General features: G+C 43.1%; 1 protein-coding gene across 1 annotated transcript; it reads right to left on the minus strand.

The window, feature by feature from the left end:
• Window positions 1-8,693: 8,693 nt before the first annotated feature.
• LOC126993672 (uncharacterized) lies at window positions 8,694-18,471 on the minus strand. Its single transcript, XM_050852839.1, has 2 exons — window positions 15,449-18,471; window positions 8,694-10,988 (listed from the first exon to the last, which is right to left on the minus strand). Exon 2 carries the CDS (start codon window positions 10,781-10,783, stop codon window positions 9,287-9,289), a length of 1,497 nt encoding a protein of 498 aa, XP_050708796.1. The 5' UTR covers window positions 10,784-10,988; window positions 15,449-18,471; the 3' UTR covers window positions 8,694-9,286.
• Window positions 18,472-20,000: the final 1,529 nt, after the last annotated feature.

The following is a 20,000-nucleotide window of genomic DNA, read 5'->3' on the forward strand; positions in this document are numbered from 1 at the left end:
CATTTTTCATTAGTTTATCCTCCTCTTCCTTCTCCTCCTCCTTCTCCTCCTTTTCCTTTATTCCAAATCTCTCCTGTTTTTCTTCCATTCTTCCTCATTTTTCATCAGTTTATCCTCCTCCTCCTCCTTCTCCTCCTCCTCCTCCTCTTCCTCTTCCTCTACCTCTCTATAACCTTGACGAACGGAAATGATAGATAAGGACATTCTGAAGGTCTTTCGTTTATCCTAATAAGGGAAATAAAGGAGAAGGGAAGAGGAAGGGAATGAATGGAGACAAGAGAGAGAAGAAGGGAAGAGAGAAAGGGAAGAGGAAGGGAGTGAAAGGAGGCAAAAAGATAGATAGGGAAGAGAGAGGAAGGGAATTAGAGGAGGCAAAGAGAAATAGAGAGAGAAGAAGGGAAAAGGAAGGGAATGAGAAGGGTGAAGGGAAGCAGAGAGAGACAGAAAGGGAAGAGATGAAGGGAAGAAGAAGGGGGGATGAGGAAGGCAAGAAGGGAGATAACAAAAACAGAGGGAGGAGAGAGGGAGGGAAGAGGGAGAGAGAGAGAGAGGTAGAAGAGACAGACAAAGAGAGAGAAAGAGAAAAAGAGAAGACTGGGTAAGGGAAAGAACCAAAGAAAAAAGATAGATAAGATAGATAAAAACATACGATTAAATAAAATAAAAAAAGACAGAGATAAGGAAGGAAAAAAAAATATAATAAAGTAAAACAGAATGAATAACAGAGACATAAAAAGACAAAAAATAATAAGAAAAAAAATGAAGTAAAGAATAAATAAGAGAAATAAAATAAAGTAGAGAAATAGGACAAAGTGAAGGAGGGGGGAGAGGGGGGAGGGGGAAGGTAAGGGGGGGAACAGGTCAAATTTAGCAACACTGTGTAACGAAGGTAGGTCAGGTCGTGCGGGTCAGGGAGGTTAATTTAAGCTTTCCCAGATATGTGTGCAAGCGACCACTTCTTTTTTTCTTTTCTTCCTTGCTTTTGTTTTTGTTTGCTTGCTTTGTTGATTTTCTTGTTTTCCTTCTTTCTTTTTTTTTGTTTCTTAGTTTTGTCTTTCTTTCCTTCCTTCCTTCTTTCAATATTTCTTTCTTTCTTTCTTTTTCTTCCTTTCGTTTCTTCATTTCGTCTTTTCTTCCTTCTGTTTTTCTTTCTCTCTTTCCACAACAACAACAACAACGAGAGCAATAACAACACTTACTACTTCTACTACTACTACTACTACTATTACTACTACTACTACTACAACTACTACTACTACTCCTACTACTACTACTACTAATACACATTTTCTCTCTCTCTCTCTCTCTCTCTCTCTCTCTCTCTCTCTCTCTCTCTCTCTCTCTCTCTCTCTCTCTCTCTCTCTCTCTCTCTCTCTCTCTCTCTCTCTCTCTCTCTCTCGTCCAGTCATGCAACAACAATGAAGAAAAAAAAAAAGAAAAAGAAGAGGAAAATATGACAAACAAGAAATCATGCAAGAGTTTCACCATAATACTAAGAAATGTTGCTTGGCTAGATAAGATGATGATGATGATGATGATGATGATGATGATGAGGAGGAGGAGGAGGAGGAGGAGGAGGAGGAAGAAGAAGAAAAAAAGAAAAAACACGAAAAAGAAAAAAAGAAAAAAAGACGATGATGATGATGAAGAAAGAGAAGATGAAGTCTCCTCATAATGTCATCGTTCTTTTGAGGTCAGAGGAAAAGAAGAAGAAAAAGAAGAACAAGAAGAAGAAGAAGAAGAAGAAGAAGAAGAAGAAGACGAAGACGACGAAGAAGAAGAAGAAACGAAGAAGAAGAGGAACACTACCACCACCACAACCACCCCCACCACCACCACCGCCGCCACCACCACCACCACAACAACAACAACAACAACAACCTCACATTCACCAATAAGACACTTCCGTCAAGGTCACTCTTCAAGAAACTTTTCCCAAGACTGATGAAAAGTGCGGGTTGCCAGCACCTGCCCTTTCACCTTTTTTTGTGCGTGTGTCCTTCTACTACTACTACTACTACTACTACTACTACTACTACTACTACTACTGGTGCTGCTGCCGCTGCTACACAATTTGTCGTTTTTTTTTTCCTGGGCACTGTTCACTTTCGCTTTCTTCTCCTGTTTGTAAGTTTGTTTGTTTGTTCTCGTGTTTCTTTCCTATTCTTATATCTTGCACTTTCTCTCTCTCTCTCTCTCTCTCTCTCTCTCTCTCTCTCTCTCTCTCTCTCTCTCTCTCTCTCGTCCTTTGTTTCTTTTTCTTCGTCTTTTCGTTCTTTTTCTTCTTTTTTTCTCTAATTTTAGCGAACTTTTTAAATCATACTATCTTACACATCTCTCTTTTTGGTCTTCTTCTTCTTCTTCTTTTTCCTCTTTTTCTTCTTCTTCTTCTTCTTCTTCTTCTTCTTCCTGTTTACCAGTTGTCGATTTCTCAGGAAACTCATTTTTTTTACCTCGTTAGTTTATAAGGTTAATAGTTTACCTGTCTCTGAGGTGAATGTAACACACACACACACACACACACACACACACACACACACACACACACACACACACACACTCTGATAATGGATCACTTCTTTTCACTCCTTCAAATCTCCCAACTCACACACACACACACACACACACACACACACACACACACACACACACACACACGTAATGAGAGATAATTAACTAGTAACATCAGACATACCTTACATAACACACGCAATCAGACCAATTAGAAATACGACATAAGGAAATGAAGTAATTATGACTGGAAGACGTCTATCAAACACGTTGTACAAATAGTGATAGTTACAAAAAATGGGTTTACGAATAATGTCAATGGTGGTTATTTTGAAGAGAACATGACCTAACCAACCAAACAAAAAGAAAATGGTGAAGATGATGAAGAAAATAACTATCCAACCTAGGCAAGAGATGATGATGATGATGAAGCTGAAGAAAATGACCTAACCAACCTAAGCAAGTGAAGATGGAGATGATGAAGCTGAAGAAAATGACCTAACCAACCTAAGCAAGTGAAGATGGAGATGATGAAGATGAAGAAAATGCCCTGACCAGCCAAACGAAGAGAAGATGATGAAGATGAAGATGAAGAAATGTCCTAACCAACCAAACGAAGAGAAGATGATGAAGATGAAGATGAAGAAAACGACCTAGCCTACCAAACTAAGAGAAGATGATGATGAAGATGAAGAAAATGTCCTAATCAACGAAACCAAGAGAAGATGATGAAGATGAAGATGAAGAAAATGTCCTAACCAACCAAACCAAGAGAAGATGATGAAGATGAAGATGAAGAAAATGACCTAACCAACCAAACTAAGAGAAGATGATGAAGATGAAGATGAAGAGAAAGACATAACCAATCAAAGGAAGGGAAGATGATGATGATGATGATGAAAATGAAGAAAATGACCAGAAAGTATGGATTTTATGTGGAAAGGTAAGCAAGGGAGAAAAGAAGGATGGGGAACAGTCAAGTAAGGAGAAGAATAAAGACGATAGGCAAAAACAATACAGTTCGACTCCCACGATAATTTTCAGTCACCGCCGAGTGGCCCAGGACTACCCACATGCTGTCCTGATCACCACCTGTCAACCCGGAGTCCAGATTAATTCTCAAAAGAGGATCAAAGATGAGTTCCGAGGGGCAGCATGAGCCTGGCAAGACGGCTGTACTCTAAAACCTGCCTGCACCATAGCGAACTGAGACCGATCACCAGGCCCGTCACACCGTTACTGGAGCGTGGTAGAACGTTACCTTTGTACAAACACACACAAAAGGATGACAGGCATAAACGAACAGATGACTTAGTAGCCGACCTTTGCGTAACCTACAAACATTTTAATCGGATACTCTCAAAAACAATAATGTGCAACTACTACTACTACTATTACTACTTCTACTATTACTACTACTACTACTACTACTAATACGACTCTGCTAGTTATATGCTTAAAACTTGAAGAAATAATAAAACTTTGCAATTCAGTATTTTCAGCTTGCATCAAATTAATAGGTTTTGATATCCACACACACACACACACACACACACACACACGTACCCCCCCATAAAAAAACAGGAGCAAGGAAGCAAACTCCAAATATTGACTAAGTTTCTCGTTCCCTTACTGTTATGCCTCGAAGCCTGAGTGTGAAGAAAACGTGCGGTGGGCGAGGAGGGGACGACACAACACACCTCTCCCTCTCACGGCTCAAGGCAGACTGAGATGAACCGAGAAGAAAGTCGAGAAGAACCGAGACACTGAGAACGAGAGAGAGGGGAGTATGTCAGACAACCCAAATTATCGTACACGTGAGTAAAAACTGTTGTATCTTCCCTAAACAGTGTCGTACGAGTGTTTTTTCCCCTTTGTATTTGTAACGTACCGCAAAGATTGTCGTGGCCTTAGCATAGTCATCGTGTATTAAGTAAAATTATTGTTGTTGTTTGCTTGGTTTGTGTTGCCAAGCTACAACGGAGATTGTCATATGTTGAGGTTAGTGTCGTCATCTATTAGCTAAACGTGTCGTAATGGTAGTAGTAGTAGTAGTAGTTGTAGTCTTTGGGTTGGGGGTGGCTGAGTGGATAGCGTGACGGCGCCGCGGTTTCGAGCCCCGCCCGGTGCCACAAGCTGGGATTTTTCAGTCACCGCCGAGTGGCCTAAGACTACCCACATGCTGTCCAGAAGACAGCCTATTAACCCAGACTCTAGATTCTAGGATCAAAGATGAGCTCCGGGGGGCAGCATGAGCCAATGCAGGATGGCGCCACTATAAATACTTGCCTGCGCCACAACGGGCTGGGTCATACTATCAGGCCCCTCCAAGCAAGCCTACCGGCGCCATAGACGAAAAAAATAGTACTAGTAGTAGTAGAAGAAGAAGAAGAAAAAGAAAAGAAATGATGATGACGTAGAAGAAAAAGAAGAAAAGTAAAAGAAAATGAAGAAGAAGAAAAAAAAAAAAGAAAATCATGAAGAAATAGAACACGACAATGAATAAGAACAAGAAGAAAATTATGATGGTAATGATGAAGAAAATGATGAAGAAAAATAGAAGAAAAAGAAGAAATATTGTACCCTAAAACAGATTGCCGTATTTTTGAGCGCGTGGTCTCGGTGTTCATCTCCGTCACACTGGACCTTGCCATATATGTATTTTTTTTCTTCAACATGACAATAAATGTCTTTTTTCAGTATTATGTAACACGGAATGACAACAAAGCTTTAGAACGTGACAAAGCGTTATTTTTCTTTTTAGAAATTTCGATTACTTCTACACGTTTTTTATCATGCATTTTCAATTACTTTTTCACGTTATTTTTTATTTTACATTTTCAATATAACTTTTTTCACGTTATTTTTTTACTTTGCATTTTCGATTAGTACTTTTTTACGTTTTTTTTCTTTTCCATTTTCAATTTAACTTTTTCACGTTATTTTTTATTTTGTATTTTCGATTAGTACTTTTTCACGTTTTTTTTCTTTTCCATTTTCAATTTAACTTTTTCACGTTACTTTTTACTTTGCATTTTCGATTAGTACTTTTTCACTTTTTTTTTTGCCTGCGTTTTCGATTAGTACTTTTTCCCGTTATTCATGAAGTGGTTACAAGACAAAGTTTTTAATGGCAATATTTTGAAAAACCTAATTTTATAACTCTTTCTCTTTTCTTAGTTTTCCTTTTTGCTCACAACACTCAATGAAAAAATAAAAAAATAAAAGCTTCAAAGGAGGAGGAGGAGGAGGAGGAGGAGGAGGAGGAGGAGAGATCAATAGAAGAAAAAATAAGAAAACAAGAACAAGACGAGGAAGAGGAAGACAAAATCAGAACGAGGAAAGATAAAGTAAAGAAAAGAAGAATAACACGTAAGAATACAAAGAAGAAAAGAAGGAAAGAAGGAAGGAAGGGAGAACGAGGAACAAGAGAACGAACGCCAAAGCCTCCAAATCACTGTCTCTGTTTTTGTTTGATGATAAAAAACACACATTCTGAATAACTGCTTTGTCAAAACTGATAAATATTGCTTGGCTGTATAGAAAGGATCAATGGAATTCGCTTTAACAGATTTTTCCTGCATAATGAATCACCACTTTGATTTTTTTTTTTTACAGTAAAGGAAGTACTGGGGGGTGAGGGGGAGATTGAGAAGGAGAAGAGGAATGGGAGAGGGAGAGATAGAGGGGGGGAAAGGGAGAGGAAGAAGCAGCTCAAGGGCAAAAAAAAAAAAATAATAATGAGAAAATAAGCCCGAGAATCACTACCCCAATAAAAAAGTTTAGAAGTGTTTTTTTTTTACAGATAAAGAAACAGCTCAAGGGCAACAAAGAAAGGCGTAAAAAAAAAGCCCGCTAATCGCTGTTCACAGTTGCCAAAAGAGAGGTCAATTTCGGGAGGAGAGGTGTCTTGATACTCTCTCTAACACTGATAAACGTTCATCGCCTTCATAATAAAAATAAACAAGGAAACTAAATCAATAAATAATGATAAATGTAACTGAAAGGACCCAATGAACTAAATGATTGTGTAAAAATATCCGGTATAAGATGTTTGAGATTACGAAGAAAATGTTCAGAAAAATAATACCGGTATATGAACGTAGGTTTAAATTATGATTGCAACACACACACACACACACACACACACACACACACACACACACACATGACAAGCAAATATTTTCAGCTCACGCAACCGAAGAAAAACTGGGAGACAAAGACGAAAGATTTGTGTTTCAGTTTGTTCGTGTGTGTGTGTGTGTGTGTGTGTGTGTGTGTGTGTGTGTGTGTGTGTGTAAAAATAAAAATAAAAAACGCACAGGAGACCGTGGCGCCAGTTCTCACATCTCTCTCTCTCTCTCTCTCTCTCTCTCTCTCTCTCTCTCTCTCTTTCCATTATTTCTTTAACTGTACATGTATGTGAGATAAAAAAGGAGAGAGAGAGAGAGAGAGAGAGAGAGAGAGAGAGAGAGAGGGAGAGAATGGAGGCAGAGATGAGGGAAAGGTAACTTTTCATGGATTTTGTTCAAGGACAGGAGGGAGGGAGGGAGGGAGAGAAGGGGAGGAAAGGAAAAAAAGGAAAAGGGAGGTAGCAAAAAAAAAGGCTTCTAGGAGGAGCGAAGGGCATCAAGAGGACGAAATAAAATAATGGCAGAAGGAGAAGACTGAATGGAGGGACTGAATTGAGGGAGGGAGGGAGCGAGAGGGAGAGAGGGAGGAGGGGAGGGAGCGAGGGAGGGAGAGAGTGGGTTAGTGGGTGGTGTTAGCATAAAAGCTGGACGACATGAGGAAGAACGGTGTGTGTGTGTGTGTGTGTGTGTGTGTGTGTGTGTGGGGAAGCGTGGAACGAGCCCTCACACACACACACACACACACACACACACACTGACACACGAAGGTAATCACACTGCCCCCCAGGTCACGTGAGAGAGAGAGAGAGAGAGAGAGAGAGAGAGAGAGAGAGAGAGAGAGTGTAACGGGCCTCACCTGTTAACGGAGCAACGGGAATGACGGCGCCTTAAGCTGATCACCTGAAGGCCAACGGTTACCTGTAAACAGAAAGACAGGTAATACAGGTAAGAGATAGATAGATAGATAGATAGATGAACAGGCAGATAGATAGACAACAGGTGAAGGGATATAGATAGATAAATAGATACAGATGGATAGATAAACAGATATAGAAGAAAGAAAGGGGGAAGGAGGAGGCGGAGGAGGAGGAGGAGGAGGAGGAGGAGGAGGAGAGGAGGAGGAGAGGAGAGGAGGAAAGGGAGAAGTTGCAAGGAAGCGAAGGAAGAAGAAAGGGATAGAAGAAATATTATACGGACAGAGGTAAGAAAGAAGAGAAAGAAGAAGGAGGAGGAGGAAGAGAGGATAAAGAAAAAGAGATGTGAAAAAATAATGAGGAAAAAAAGGGAAAGGAAGGATATAAGAGTTGAAAGGAAGTAGAGAATAAAGGATAGAGTTGTAAAAGATAAGTGGGAGAAATAAAATAAATGATAGAGATGAGATAAATGAAACAAATAAAAGGAAATAAAAGGGAATGGATATATGGGACGAAATAAGAATAGATGTGAAGATATAATGAGGAAAAAAGGGAAAGGAAGGATATAAGAAGTGAAAGGAAGGAGAGAATAAAGGATAGAGTTGTAAAAGATAAATGGGAGAAATAAAATAAATGATGAAAAGATGAGATAAATGAGACGAATGAAAGGAAATAAGAAGGGATGGATAAATGTGAAGAAATAAGGAGAGAAGTAAAGAAAAATAATAAATGAGAAGAGGAAATGGAAACTGATAAATAAGAAAAAATAATAAAAGAAAAAAATATCATTGTTATTGTTATTATCATCATTGTTATTGTGGGAAAAGGGGAAGGTTATGTTCTTTCTGGCCTTATCATTGTTGTTGTTGTTGTTGTTGTTGTTGTTGGAGGTGGTGGTGGTGGTGGTGGTGGTGTAACGGCTGCCGGTCTGGTTGCGTGTAGCTCAGATGGGTCTTGAGGGGATGAACAGGCGTGAAGGAAAACACTCCGCTGCTTTTTAGGTGAATATATTCTTAACCTAAGTACAGGGGCGTTGGAGAGAGCCGAGACTGTTAGGTCTGAATGAGTCGGGCTCTCGGGAAGGAGTGAAGACGAGAGGCTTGAAAAGTAATGAAGTGACGACCGGTCACGTACGTCAAGGTGACCTTTAAGTTGACGAAATGCTTATTATACATACTGAGACGATCGTACGATCAACACTGACAAGTGACATTCCTACAGACGGTGGCGTGATCTATCTGAAGTGGGTTTTTTCCACTGATACTTGCATTCCTAATCCATGGTGACATATAATAAAAATAATAATACACTGATATAACTACAACTACTATAACACTGCTCGGTCACCTACCAGTGATCGCGACCTCGCGACTTCCAAAAAATCTAACTAGTAGTTTACCATACATGGTGTGATCTTGTTGAGCAGACTGCTTATGGCACAATTACATTAAAACAATGGCTATGCAAGAATATTTGTGTAGTAATGACATAAATAATGAGAGGTAAAACACAGCGTGTGTGATATAATTCATAAAAAATCTCTCAAAGGATAAACATAAGGACACAAGTATATGTAGTTATCAACTGGCATAGGTACAGAACATGAAATGCTCATTTAGCTCCTTAAAAAAAAAAAAAAAATAGGAGGGAAACACAGTACAATGTCAAGATTCAGGAGCAGGGGAATGCCAGTTTTCTTTCATTTTACTTGCGTGAAAAAAAAAAAAACTACCTTGCCTGTGACTTCCTTGCATCCTGTCGCCTCATCTGAACAATCAAATAATCGTGCAGGACAGAGTTCCTCCTAAGAAGGTTGCACACGACGACGAGACTGACGAACATCAGAACCATCGGCACAAAAATTCCAGGGTACAAGTAGGTGAGGTGCAAGTATTCAGGCAGCGTTTCCTCCAGGGTTTCTGCAAACTCTGTTTCGTTTGCAAAAGACAATGAATTAAGAGAATTTGTCACATAAGAGATGCTGGAGAAGTGAATGTTATCGAGAGACCGCTGAGGAAACACTCGATGGGAAATATTGGCAGTGAAATCCAAACGGATCCTTGATGGGTACGTCGTTATGTTAGTGGAGCGGATATAGCATGCTTCCGCTATGGCATAGTGACCAATTACCTGTTGATAAGTGGTACCCTCCGGGCAGATTACTGATACATAGAAAGACTGAGGAAAGTAGAAATAATGTAAACCATGAAAGTTCTTATGAAAAACCGGTGTTGGGGGTAGTTGCTTGTAAGGGCACAGGGAAAGAGCGTCAGACGCGTTCACCCGGGTGAGGGCGATCTCACACACTCCTCCCCGAACAGGTAGGAAGGCAAAAAGAGATGCAGAGCAATAGAATCGCTTGAAGACCGTCTCCTTGCAATATTTCAATAGTGAGTAGCTTCCCGTTGAATACAGAGTGAAGTCCTTTGCAATTAAGACAAGAGACGGGGTCGTGTCTGGGGTCAACACACTGTCCTTAGCGGAGAAGGGGAATGGAACAATTTCATGTGCCTCAAACACATCTGCCGTCTGGAACGGAACATGAATAATTATGGCATCGGGCGTGAGGCTGGACTCAATCAAAGGGTAAAAATATTGACTCATGTCTGGGTTGTACAATGGCTTGAGACTATAATTTTGATACCCGATATGGATAGTCATTATCAAATCGTGTAGAGGAAACAGGGCAGGTGTGACTCTACCGTGCGCCGCATCTACCATGTTGCTAATAACCTGCTGATTCGCCGTTGTGACAGATTCAATGACGCTTTCCAGTACATGCAAGGCCTGATCTAGAAGGAGAAACTGATTTACCTGGTCTGTCTGCTTGACAACCATGTTGACAACTTCTGCCATCTTATTCGTTTGCTCTAGCAGTTCCTCAATGTGAGTATGCAATCGCGCAAGTTCTTTACAATTGTCGTTGATTACTCTGCGATTCTGGGCAGCAAAGGAAAGTACACGATTGTAGTGGTCTCGCAAATCGCGCACGTCCTCGTCGGTTGCCGTACCGAATAGGAACTTTGAGGCGGACCCAACGATGTTGAGCAGCCCCCTCTTTACCCGAGAGTGAACTGAGTGAAAGCTATAGTCCTTGTCTACGTCATCTACCTTTCCCCGTAAGAACAGAATCCTATCCTTCAGTAGTTGAAAAAGATCCAGAGAGTGAGTACTAGAAGGTGCCTTTGCTTCCCTAGCCTTGGTTGCCCATATGGCGTCTGCCATGCCGAGTAGTATTTTCTGAGACTATCCTGACTGTGTCTGTGGTGTTGGTCAAAGAAGTATATGGGTATCTCACAAGGAGCACATCTTCTATGAGGAAGACCTCCCCTATGTGTGCCGTGAGGGCGCCAGGCTTCAGGTGGATGGGTGTTGTTGCAAGTAGGGAGCCGAGGTACAACAAGATGATCAGAAAACGCAACATCATGATCTGAAAGTGGTGGGAATGAAGTTTTTAAACTCGTGGTCTCAAGTTATAGCTATGGGTGGGGGTATTATCTTGTTGAATATTTGACTCTGAAGGGGAATTACCAATGTCAAGGTCCAAGGGTGAGGAAATTACTTTCAGACGATCACTGTGAACTTCTAGACTGACTCCACTATTTGGTTCAAGTACCTCGAACCTATTTCCCCTGACATTCCGAACAACTCGGTAAGGACCCACAAATTTAGCCCCCAGTTTTGAATTCCTTTCCGCTTGCCTAATCATTACTGTGTCACCCTCTTTTACTTCCACCCGGACGGCCCTTTTGTGTTGGTTTGACATCATTTCAGCCTTTGAAGCTTTTAACTTACTCCTCACCTCAGAGTGTATTTTAGAAAAAAAATATGCATCTGCTGTTGCGCGTACTTATCAAAGTTATAGAAAGGTTGGTGTGGTTTTGTTAGGAGGTCGTACGGAAGACGTTTTTCCACCCCATATAAGATGTAGTAGGGAGATTTTCCCGTAGAGTCGTTTACAGACGTGTTTATGGAAGCGGCTATTTGTGATAGCCAATCTTCCCAGTTATCGTGGAGATCATTCACGATAGGTCTGAAGACCTGTAAGATTTTCCGATTTGCCCTCTCCGCCAACCCATTAGCAGCTGGGTGGTAAGCTGTGATGAAGGATTGCTTTATGTAAAACTGAGTGCATATTTCGTCCAATACCGTGTTTCTAAATTCGGTACCATTGTCACTCAAAAGAATTAGAGGAGACAAATGGGGACACAACACGTGAGTCACGAGGGCATGTGCCACGCGTGTGGCTGCCTTGTCCTTGAAAGGCGCTAGAACTAGGAACCTAGAGAACTGGTCGACGCACACTAATAAGTAGCGCGAACCATGCTGGCTCTGGGGGAGCTGTAATAAGTCTATATTTACAACATCCCATGGCGCCTCTGGTACTGGGTATTGCAACATAGGCGCTGGCCCTTTCACGGACCCCTTGTGCTTAGCACAAACGACGCATTGTGCGGCATATTTTTCTACATCAACCCGTAATGTGGGCCAGTAGTATTTCTGTCTGGTGACAGACAGTGTCTTGTCCCTTCCTGGGTGACCCGCAATGGGTGTGTCATGGACCAGCTTAAGCGTCTGGGATGACCAGTTGTTCTATAGGTACTGGTTTGGTTGGCCATGACCTACAAAGGAGGTTGTCCTCTGATAGGAAAAATGGTGCTGCTATAGCGTGAGGTCTACCTCAATATAACGTGAGGTCTACCTCCCGTCTCGACTATAGTGTGAGGTCTACCGCAGCATCGAACTATAATATAATATTGTATGTGTATACACATTTATGTAAACCTTATATCATCATTTATATATCTATATACTATTTATATTTATATTAAAGGCAGAGAGGAAAAAATAAACACGCTATCAAATACAATACATACATTTATTTTAGCGATAAAAGCAGAGAGGCAAAAATAAACACGCTATCAAATACAATACATACATTTATTTTAGCGATAAACACTTCGTATATCTTCTAGGAATGACACGAATAGATCATTGGAATTTTTTCTCATCATCTTCCAGCAAAAATGGTCAAGATGTGACTGGAACAGCTGACTACCAACACCTCGCATTTTCTTGAGAATCATCGTTTTAGCATCCAACCACGATCGCTCAATTCCCTGAGCGTGTGCTCCTGTCGCTGGATCTACAAAATGTCGCTGGTGATTCACTGTTGAATGTTGGTAACCCATGGCATTTAGATTACTATAAGCAGGCCACTCATCTGAATGTATCACCGAACCATGTGCACATTCCCTTTCAATAATAGGGATTAGAGTGTTTCGATCACGCCGTTCCACCCAAAAGTACCGATAGTCTGAGCCTTGTTTGAGACCAAAAACCCAAGGCCCGTCAATTCTACGCCCATGGTTTCTGTTGTTTTCTTGTTCTGCATCACTGTCTCGGAGAGAGGAGTGTTGTTTCCATTCAGCATCCTTCCTCGGTTGTACTTCCGTCGACCAGCAAATCTTGCCTCGTCAATTTGAATGGGGTTATCGTTTGTTCCAACCATCTTCCCTTTTCGTTCATGAGAAACAATGGCTGCACACACCTCTCGGCACATATTGTACCAGGCAGTTACATAAGACCTCACGCTATATCCATGTTAAACCTCACCTGACCTGATGGCCACGTTAGGGGAGGGGCACGGTAGACTTCCGCGCTGCACCTGAGTAGACGACATATTGAGGTAGACCTCACGCTATAGTAGCACCGGAAAAATTGTGAAAAGGGAACTGGTAATTCTGTAAGGTTTGTTTCGTCTCCCGACTCTAAGGCGTAAATTACCCTCTTCCACACTGGGTGTTCTCGCTGAGCAGTGTGTAGCTCAGGTGAAGTGAAGTTGTGGATGACCTCTGAGTTGGTAATCGCACCTATTGGAATATTTCGTGATAAGGCATCTGCGACCACATTTGTTTTCCCGGTGATATATTTTATTTCCGGATTGTATGCTTGGATCGTTAAGAACCATCTTGCCAGACGACCGTGTAGGTTTTTTCCCTTAAAAAGATCAGTAATGGCCGCGTGGTCCGTGTACATTACAATTTTGTACCCCATCACTATGTCTCGAAAATGCTTCAATGCCCATACAATAGCAAGCGCCTCTAAGTGGGTAACAGAATAGTTCTTTTCCGGAGCGGTTAGTACTCGACTGGCAAACGCTATTACATGCTTTTTGCCGGACTTATCTGTTTGCATAAGAGCGGCTCCTAGTCCACTGGTCGAAGCGTCGGTATAAAGCTGAAAGGGGTCCTTGAAATCTGGAAAGACAAGGACCGGTGCCTGTGTAAGCGCTTTCTTTAAATCCTCAAAGCTCGTTTGTTGAGCTGGGAGCCACTGAAATGGTACGTCTTTCTTTAATAGATGGGTTAGGGGACTCGCGCGTGCCGCGAAGTCCTTTATAAAAGGCCTGTAGTAACCTGCGACTCCCAAGAAAGACCGTACATTGTCTGTACACGTTGGTTGAGGGAACTCGGCAATAGCTTTTATTTTGTCGTCCACTGTGTGGATGCCGAATTCGTCCACGACATGCCCCAAGAACTTGATCCGAGGCTTTAAGATTTCACATTTGGTGAGTTTGAGCTTTAATCCGACCTCTTGAAGTCTGTGTAGGACTGCTTTTAGTGTTTCCATGTGTGCATGCACGTCTTTACTCGCAATGATGATGTCGTCTAAATACACATAGACAGAGTTGCCCAGCAAGTCCCCAAAAATACTATTCATTGTCCTTTGGAAGGTCAAGGGAGCTCCTATGAGCCCGAACGGCATCCTCGTCCACTCATAATGGCCATGAGACGTGCTGAAAGCCGTTATTTCACGGGACTCGGGGGCCATAGGCAGTTGCCAGTAGCCACTGACCAGGTCTAGGCTCGTAAAGACTTTATTTCCTCTACCGAGACACATCAGAAGATCTCTAAGAACGGGGAGCGGAAAATGATCATCCACGGTCGCGTTGTTCACACGCCGGAAATCTATCACAGGACGATAAGAACCGTCTTTCTTTGGAACCAGAAACAAGGGTGAATTCCACGGTGAGTTCGATTCCTTGATGACACCTTGTTCTAACATATCAGATATAAGCTGCTGTACTACTTCTCTTTGACTGTGGGGGAGTTTGTATGCATTTATATATATAGGATTGGTATTGGGTTTTAACTTAATGTGGTGTTCAGCACACTGCGTAACTCCTAGCGGCTCGCCCGGTAGAGCTAGCGCCCCCCTATATTGTTCCAGCACCTGGACTAAGGTAGGCTTAATTTCGGAATAGTGTGCAACTTTTAGGAACGCCTCTAAATTAGCTGTGTCTTGTTTGTGAGTATCCTGACACGCCGAGGTTATGCCTGAGACTTGGGCTGAAGGGTATTCAGCTGGTTCCGAGGCTAAAGATACAGGGGATCCTGACGTGTTTATTACCAATGTCTCTGCTATATCTCCCTCCTTGACTGTCACGAGAGTTACCTCCACCGTCACCCGGTGTATGTGTGGTGCGCATTCAATGCACACGTCACTGCCCGTCGGGGCGTTAGGTATTCTGATTTTAATAATTTTTGCAGCACGATCCGGGACCATTTGAAGTCCTTCTACCACTGCCGTTACCGTCCGCCACAAGTCTGTAACGTTTTCGTGTGGTTTGACCGTAAGAGGTGACACTTGGGCGGTGGTAGACCGAGTCTGTGGTGGATTGGTCATTTTCCCCTTCTGAGGGCGGGACTACTGGTGATATAGGCGGCGGATTTACCTTCCTCTGTATGCGTCGTCCTTGATACATGATCGCGTTGCTTTCAGGGTTTATGGTTATGTGTAGGTCTTTCATGGCGTTCAATCCTAAGATCCCATCTACGGGTAAAGCAAACCTGCTATTACATAAAAGAAATCTCGAAAGGGACATACCTTTTCATGTAGACTGACTGTTAGTGTTACTCGCCCTAGGATTCCCAACGCGGTGCCACACACGGTATCACGCCTACCACATTCAGGTCGTTCTCTTGTAGCGGCCAATTTCCCCCTCTCGCCTGTCGTGTCAGTGACCTGTAAGCGGAGTCTGAGATTACGTTTACTGTCGCTCCTGTGTCTACCGCTAAGGTGAGTGAAGTTTTGCCCACTTTGCAAGGTAGGGCAATTATGCTTGTCCGTCCCAAGGCGGTAATGACTGAGTCAAGTTGCTCCCAATCATTATCGTCCTTATGGGATACTTGGATGTATGCCTTGTGGCTGTCACGTAGTCATGCCTTTTTATTTTGAGAAGTGGAGGGGTTTGTTTTACTGTCTGCCTGGGATTTGTTCTTCTGTTCCTCCCTGGCCTTTTGTATTGTATAACAACTGTCTGTATCATGAAAACAATTCCCGTGGACATGGCAAAAGGCAGTCTTCCGCTGATGGTTTGGCCTAGGGGTCCTGTGTGATGAGTGATGGCTGCCTCTGTATCCCCCTGATTTCCTATCAGATCCCTGTGTAGAGTGTGCTGAGTCCCTACGTTTCGAGTAGCATGTACTCTCGGAATGTCCCGACTGTTTGCAAAACCTACAGGTGAGAGATGCCTTACTTTGTGCCTGCAATGCGGCAGCTGCTGCTAGTGGCTGACTGTGAGTGTGTTCTTGAACCTTGACTTCTAACTCTGAGACGAAGTCAACCAACTTCCCGCCTGGTTTGAAGGTCAAGGTTAGGGCAGAACGGCGGTTCTTTTCTGAAATATGAAATAAATAAATAAAAAATCCAAGAAGGTCTTCACCTGTTGTTTTTGCATACTGCCATGTGGCATCCATTGCGCGTCCTCTAAACTTTTGACACAGTCAACTGCCAGCTGATTTGCCTCAGTCATGGCGTCCCAAATCGGCTTTGTTGAGGAATTCTTTTGGAGGGAATCTACCGTGTGGGCCATCTGTCTAACGATGCCTGGTTTACTACCCAACCAAAAAATCTTAATAAAATTCTTCTTAAAGATCTCATAGTTTACTCCAATATCCCCCGATGCGAACGCCGAGGACTGCATCAAATTCAGTGCCCGAGAGCCTGGTAGTAACCGGGACCGAATGAACGCAATTTTGTCATGATCTTCCGTAATTGAGGAATTTACGATGGCAGACTCACATAGGTCTAGGAACTGTCTCGCCGTATAGTCTGACTCACTGCCGGCAAACTGTCTGATACTGGTGTGAGTTGGAATGACCCGAATCGTCCGGGGCAGGAGGAATTGGAGGAGGGGCTACAGGATGATCGGTAGGCATGTTCGGGATTGGTTGAGTGGGTCGTAAGTATCCTGACGAACTCGGTGGTGAATGATCCCTGCGTTCTGGAATTGATGAATAATGAGTGCCTGAACGTAATATTAGACTATTAAGCTCCTCGGCGCTTGTATCGTGTTCCGCTTCCTCTTCTCCCGAGGATTGTGACAACTGACGCTCTCGCTTAAAAACGTCTCCGATCTCAGTGAGTGTCTTTTTGTTCATAACTGGTCTAAACTCCGCAATAATATTTTATCATGGTTTATTAGCTGTAAATAAATACGGAAAGCGTCTGAATTAATATTTGCACAGTACCCCTGAAAACAAGGGGAGATGGTTAGCGAGTAGTATGTTAGATGTAACAGAATGTTAAAGGTAGTAACTGTTAGATGGTTTAGAAGTAACAAGATTTGGAGGTAATAAGTAAGTAATAAGTGAGTTTGGCTTGAAAAGGGCGGTTTTCTTCCGAACGGCGAAAAAAAAAAACGAGGTGTAGGTTAAACTAAAGGAAGTTGATTTGCGTATGGCAGACACAAATGTGATTTATACAATAATCCGGAGGTTGATCATTATTGTACGCGGACGATTGCATACGCGTACATAGATGTATGAGTAAGAGTGTCAGATATACAGAATTATCAGAGTCGTGTGTTCTTTTTGAAAGAAATCGCAATTAGCTGACTCAGCACTTCTGAAAAAATAGTATAAAGGAACAATACCGGGACTTTTAGATGATATTGGAGTACTGGCGACGAGCAGGGCGTCGGCCTCAAGGTTACCAGGATCCCGGAGTCGTGTAGGACTCCCTGGATGGCGGCTGGTGTGCGTTGATTGTTGATTGATGGCTGCTTGGGTGTTGATGGCGTCCCTCTGGGAGAAGGGTGGCGACGCCCGGAACTCTTTGCCAGACGTAGGACGGCTGCGTGCCCTTCGTACTTTGAGTGTTATGGAGCAGTGTGTGGAGATTTGGCGGCCTGTGTATGTAACCTCTTGTATAGGCGCCTGAAGTGGGTATTGATTGTAGTCACCGGTAGATGTCCGAGCTTGCCCTGTTTGATTGATTGCCGTAAGAGATTTGGGCGGGGCTCCCGGCAGCGGCGGTGTTGCCGTTGTTGTCTTCGATTGGCGGGCGGCCGCGGGCGGCTGGCCCGTGGGCGTGACTCCTTCCTTTGCGTAGCAAGTGGCTTGCAGTGAGCTTGTAGCCTGACGATTGTAGGTGGCTTGTGGCTTGACGCCTGTAGAGAGCTTGTAGCTGACGCCTGTAGAGAGCTTGTAGCTGACGCCTGTAGAGAGCTTGTAGCTGGCGCCTGATGAGTTGCCGCGGACGGCTGGCTTGTGACTCCTTCCCTCGTCTTGCATAACGCCTTTCCCCTTTTCGGTGAGTTCTTGTGGCTTGTAGCGCTGTAGAACAAGAGGTAGCAACGGCTTGGCACAGGGAGCACCGCTGATCACCAATTATGTAACGGCTGCCGGTCTGGTTGCGTGTAGCTCAGATGGGTCTTGAGGGGATGAACAGGCGTGAAGGAAAACACTCCGCTGCTTTTTAGGTGAATATATTCTTAACCTAAGTACAGGGGCGTTGGAGAGAGCCGAGACTGTTAGGTCTGAATGAGCCGGGCTCTCGGGAAGGAGTGAAGACGAGAGGCTTGAAAAGTAACGAAGTGACGACCGGTCACGTACGTCAAGGTGACCTTTAAGTTGACGAAATGCTTATTACACATACTGAGACGATCGTACGATCAACACTGACAAGTGACATTCCTACAAACGGTGGCGTGATCTATCTGAAGTGGGTTTTTTCCACTGATACTTGCATTCCTAATCCATGGTGCCATATAATAATAATAATAATACACTGATATAACTACAACTACTATAACACTTACGGGGAAAGGTAGATGACGTAGAAAAGGACTATAGCTTTCACTCAGTTCACTCTCGGGTAAAGAGGGGGCTGCTCAACATCGTTGGGTCCGCCTCAAAGTTCCTATTCGGTACGGCAACCGACGAGGACGTGCGCGATTTGTGAGACCACTACAATCGTGTACTTTCCTTTGCTGCCCAGAATCGCAGAGTAATCAACGACAATTGTAAAGAACTTGCGTGATTGCATACTCACATTGAGGAACTGCTAGAGCAAACGAATAAGATGGCAGAAGTTGTCAACATGGTTGTCAAGCAGATAGACCAGGTAAATCAGTTTCTCCTTCTAGATCAGGCCTTGCATGTACTGGAAAACGTCATTGAATCTGTCACAACGGCGAATCAGCAGGTTATTAGCAACATGGTAGATGCGGCGCACGGTAGAGTCACACCTACCCTGTTTCCTCTACACGATTTGATAATGACTATCCATATCGGGTATCAAAATTATAGTCTCAAGCCATTGTACAACCCAGACATGAGTCAATATTTTTACCCTTTGATTGAGTCCAGCCTCACGCCCGATGCCATAATTATTCATGTTCCGTTCCAGACGGCAGATGTGTTTGAGGCACATGAAATTGTTCCATTCCCCTTCTTCGTTCAGGACAGTGTGTTGACCCTAGACACGACCCCGTCTCTTGTCTTAATTGCAAAGGACTTCACTCTGTATTCAACGGGAAGCTACTCACTATTGAAATATTGCAAGGAGACGGTCTTCAAGCGATTCTATTGCTCTGCATCTCTTTTTGCCTTCCTACCTGTTCGGGGAGGAGTGTGTGAGATCGCCCTCACCCGGGTGAACGCGTCTGACGCTCTTTCCCTGTGCCCTTACAAGCAACTACCCCCAACACCGGTTTTTCATAAGAACTTTCATGGTTTACATTATTTCTACTTTCCTCAGTCTTTCTATGTATCAGTAATCTGCCCGGAGGGTACCACTTATCAACAGGTAATTGGTCACTATGCCATGGCGGAAGCATGCTATATCCGCTCCACTAACATAACGACGTACCCATCAAGGATCCGTTTGGATTTCACTGCCAATATTTCCCATCGAGTGTTTCCTCTGCGGTCTCTCGATAACATTCACTTCTCCAGCATCTCTTATGTGACAAATTCTCTTAATTCATTGCCTTTTGCAAACGAAACAGAGTTTGCAGAAACCCTGGAGGAAACGCTGCCTGAATACTTGCACCTCACCTACTTGTACCCTGGAATTTTTGTGCCGATGGTTCTGATGTTCGTCAGTCTCGTCGTCGTGTGCAACCTTCTTAGGAGGAACTCTGTCCTACACG

Source organism: Eriocheir sinensis, chromosome 7, assembly GCF_024679095.1.
Source record: "Eriocheir sinensis breed Jianghai 21 chromosome 7, ASM2467909v1, whole genome shotgun sequence".
NCBI classification, from domain to species: domain Eukaryota; kingdom Metazoa; phylum Arthropoda; class Malacostraca; order Decapoda; family Varunidae; genus Eriocheir; species Eriocheir sinensis.